Source organism: Nuphar pumila, chromosome 14 (assembly GCF_984573655.1).
Source record: "Nuphar pumila chromosome 14, dmNupPumi1.hap1.1, whole genome shotgun sequence".
In the NCBI taxonomy this organism is placed as follows: domain Eukaryota; kingdom Viridiplantae; phylum Streptophyta; class Magnoliopsida; order Nymphaeales; family Nymphaeaceae; genus Nuphar; species Nuphar pumila.
In genome coordinates, this window is record NC_143262.1 from 78,269,117 (window position 1) to 78,273,480 (window position 4,364).

A 4,364-nucleotide genomic window follows, 5' to 3' on the forward strand; every position below is an offset into this window, starting at 1 on the left:
GTTAGTTAATTATTGAATTAATTCTTTTTATTTTGGCAATAAAGAGTAGTTTAGCTTGTGTGTTTGAAGACAAGTATTTCCCATTCCCTGAATTCAACCCAAACTCCACCACTCGTGTGAGCCGGTTTTTATATTTTTGGTGTTTAGCTTTTATATTGTTTTTACATAAAATATCATTTTAAAAATTATTTTTCAAAACTCACACCAAATTTTGATGTCGTTGTCGAGAAACGGTGATTAATATGAGTATTTACTTTATTGCCATTGTTTGTTCACATTTTGTTAGGGTGTTAGTTTACTTTCTGTTCTTTACTTAGGATTGTTCAGCTTTTTTTTCGGCATGTAGGTTTAGAACCACGTTGCTTGCAAATCCTAAATATCATCTTACCTTTCTTGCACGACCCATTTATTAGGATACTCTTAAAGGTGACTGCACACGATTGGTACCATGCCCATAGTTTGAATTTTCGCAAAATATTTGTTGGGTGCAAGTGTGTGGTGCTTATTTATTTACTATTTTCTAGTCTTATTTTATTTTTCTTTTACCTGCTTTGTGGTTTGTTGGGGTTTGCACGTTAGGTAGGTAGAAAACTAGTGACTTAGGACGGTTATTGCACCGGTCTACCCTGAGGTACATGCAAGGGCGATGCTTGCTTGACCTCAAGCTTGTTGGGTTAGTTTAGGACCCCGAGTCCCTTATTAGGAGAGCTCGTCGATCTGGCCCCATGGCCCAAGATCAATAGTTGACCTGTCCTCTTAGGAAGTACTTCACTTCCAATGCTCACACTCCCGCCTCATGCATCATGAGACCTAATGTAGGAGCCAATCAGTTTGAGATAAAGGCCAACATAATTCAAATGCTTCCATCTTTTTATGACCTAAACAACGAAGACCCCTACCATCATCTCGATGAGTTCCTCGAGATAAGCTCCACTATGCAGATCAATAATTTTGGGGATGACGCATTGAGGTTGACGTTGTTCCCGTTCTCTCTCAAGGATACAACCAAACGCTGGTTGAAGGCCCTCAATACAGTTCAGATTACCACTTGGGAATGCATGCAATATGAGTTCCTCAAGAAGTATTTCCCAATTGGTAAGACAAATCAGTTTCATAAAACCATTATCAGTTTCTCTCAGATTGAAGGAGAACAGTTCCATGAGACCTAGAAGAGGATGAAATATCTTCTTCGAAAGTGCCCCCACCACCAGGTGCCCCATTGACAACTGGTGTAGTACTTTTACGATGGCCTGATCGAGAAGAACAGGCAAATGGTTGATTCTTCATGTGGGGGCACGTTCATGCTCAAGAGCAAGGATGAGGCATGGGCCCTATTCGAGATATTAAGCGAAAAATTCATGCACCATGCTTTGTCCTCGCATACTGATAGGACCACATTTGTTCCTAGTTGTCCTAAAAAGGGAGAGATTTATGAAGTTGGGTCCGAGCATGATTTGCAAATCAAAGTAGACCACTTGACTAGGAAAGTAGATCAATTACTGGCTAACCCAGTCTCGATAAATTCAGTAGGAAAAGTGTGTGAGCTATATGCTAGCCCTACACACTTTATTTCTGAGTGTTTGGCAACACCACTCTATCTTGAATTTGTTTAGGAGCAAGTGAATGATGCTTCAAGGTTTTGTCAGACCGGTGCACGGTCCTTATGCACCAACCTATAAACCAGGATGGTGAAATCAGCCCAACTTCACATGAAAAAATCCACACGAGCCACCCCATCTGCCCTTCCAGACACAACACAGACAGAGTAACTTCTCACAAGGTTGCCCACCCCTCACTTAGCTTGCCTTCTCCTCAGGAGCCCACATTGAGCCCATCTTTTCAGGAGAAGTTGTTAGAGGTTTTCTCTGACATCAAGACCAATCTTAGCTCCCATACACAGTCAATAGCGAAGCTAGAAACCTAGATGGGACAGTTGGTTAAGGCCTTTAGCAGGCGCAATAAGGAAAGCCTCCTGAGTCAGTCTGTCGTCAACCCGAAGGGTAAGGAACCTATGTCTTATGGCTTGCACCTCACAAAATCCCACCAAGAGCAAGCCAACTCTGTCATGAACCTTCAGAATGGAAAGGCATTCTACCCTACACAGGAGTCGATTGACGAGCCAACTACCATACCTAGTGACCAGTCGATCTTCTCCACCAGGCCTAAGGAAGGCAAGCAAGGCCTATGGCCTGTGCCCTCTCCTTCATATACCCCTAGAGCCCTTTTTCCTCAGGATCTAACCAAACCACACGATTTTGGCAAGCAGGGGGCGCGCATGTACGAGATGCTTGACATGTTCAAGCAGGTTCACATAGACATCTCCTTGCTTGATACCATCCACCAAGTGCATGCCTATGCAAAGTTCCTTAAAGAACTTTGCATGCAGAAGAGAAAATTGAGGTCGTTGCCCAAGATGATCTTCTTGACTGAGCATGTGAGCTTCGTGTTTCGACACCAAGCCTCACTCAAGCTCATGGATCCTGGGGCACCGATCATCTCTTGTGTCATCGAGAACATGACTATCGAGCATGCACTGCTCGATCTTGGGGCAAGCATGAACATATTGCCAGGTTCCCTTTATGATACTTTTGGGATTGGGGATCTAAAGCCCATAACTATTGTCTTGTAGTTGGCTGACAGGTCTACTAGGTATCTGCAAGGAATCTTGGAAGATGTGGTAGTCAAGGTCGATGACTTTTACTTCCCTATCGATTTTCTTATTCTGAACATAGAGGGCACTGATGTTGCTAGCCATATCTCCATCATTCTAGGCAGACCATTCTTGGACACTGCCCATGCTCGTATCAATTGTCATACTGGAGAGATGGATCTTTTTTTTGGCAACAAGTGTGTGTGCTTGCATATCTTTAATGTTGCCAACAGAGCAACAGGATATGATGATTGTTTTTAGGTGACAGATGTCATAGGGAAGCAATCTGGTCTGCAGTTAGATGTGTGTTCTGCTAGTCGTTTGGTTTATGACTCACTATCATTTGAGACTAGTCTCCACGTAGAGATGAAACTCCTTCATCTCAAGTTTCAGAGTCACCGTAGGATCCTTAGGGGTAGAGTTGGAGGAAACAAAGTGTGTAGTGTCACAGATGACACTATTTTCTTTAGAACCCCTGATTGAGCATGACTTCACGTCCATTGATCTCATGGACGATGAAGGGTCACTAGAGATCCATCTAGCTGAGGATGTCAAGCTTAGCGCTTTATGGGAGGTAGCCCATATTTGTGATGTACTATTAATAGCTTTAGTAGTTTTTCTATTTTTAAGTAGTTTTTCTTTATGAGTGTTAAGCCCAGATCATGTATGCATTGTACTTTTTTGATATATTTTTATGAGTTGCAAACTATGAGAAAGGTGAAACCTCTGCAAAACCATTCACATGCCGTATTAGGTAAGGTTTCACAGTGTGGATCAGGTGACTTTTACCCTTTTCTCCTATTTATTTTGTTCTCATGTGCATTCACTTTGTTTCATACAAGCATGAAAGAGTGTCACTGAGGACAATGTCATTCAAGCATGAAGGAGGGTGTAGTTTGCACACAAACTTTTTTTGTCTTCATACTTGCATTTTTAATGACAACTCATAAAAAATGGGCTTTTAAGGAACAAGTTTAAACTTATATGATTGCTTTGTAAAATCTAATGTTTTTAGAGAATTTTTAAGCCCCAATTTTTTTTTCTAACACGAATCTAGAAAACCATGGTTGTTTATGTGGATTTCAAAGAAATGGCGATACATGCATGTTAGAGCTAATTTTGAATCATAAGTATGAATATGCACAGTTTAATTTTTAAAAAACTAAGCAAATGAACAACATTGAAAATGATATCTCAAAAACTGAAAAAGAGCATACGTTTAGTTGTTTGATCTCTTCGTATTTTCTAGTAGTTGGGTTTAGACAAAAGTTGAAGTGTTTGAGTACCATGTCAAAAATGATAATGAAGAAAGTCACTTCTTTGTCTAGTTGATATCTGTGGCCTATTTGGTTCGAGCAAGTAGAGCCTGAGGAGTGTTTACACCTGGTGCTTTAAAGCTATCTGGTTTAGGAGCCATCGGCCCGAAAGCCCATTACATGAACTTTATAGAAAGCCTAATAGATGTTGACATTGCACATGACAAAAAGTAAGCTATACATAAAACTATGAAAATTGAAGGTCTAGTGACTCGAGCAATTAAGTCTGAGCGATACTTTGTATCTGGTGACCTAAGGTTATCTGGCCTGGGAGTCACTGACCCAAAACTTGTTACACGGGTCACAAAACTAGAATTTTGATATAGTGCTCAACAAAAGAAAGAAAGAAAAAGTATAAAAAATTAAGAATCAAGAAAAAGAAAAAGAAAAAAAAAAGA

General features: G+C 40.6%; 1 protein-coding gene across 1 annotated transcript; it reads left to right on the forward strand.

Moving 5' to 3' along the window:
* Positions 1 to 1,924: 1,924 nt before the first annotated feature.
* On the forward strand, positions 1,925 to 2,629 carry LOC149817038 (uncharacterized). Its single transcript, XM_089987010.1, has one exon. The coding sequence runs from the start codon at positions 1,925 to 1,927 to the stop codon at positions 2,627 to 2,629; it is 705 nt and encodes a 234-aa protein (XP_089843136.1).
* Positions 2,630 to 4,364: the final 1,735 nt, after the last annotated feature.

Coding starts and splice junctions, on each gene's coding strand:
- LOC149817038 (XM_089987010.1), top strand. CDS start 1,925: ATGGGACAGTTGGTTAAGGCCTTTAGCAGGCGCAATAAGGAAAGCCTC.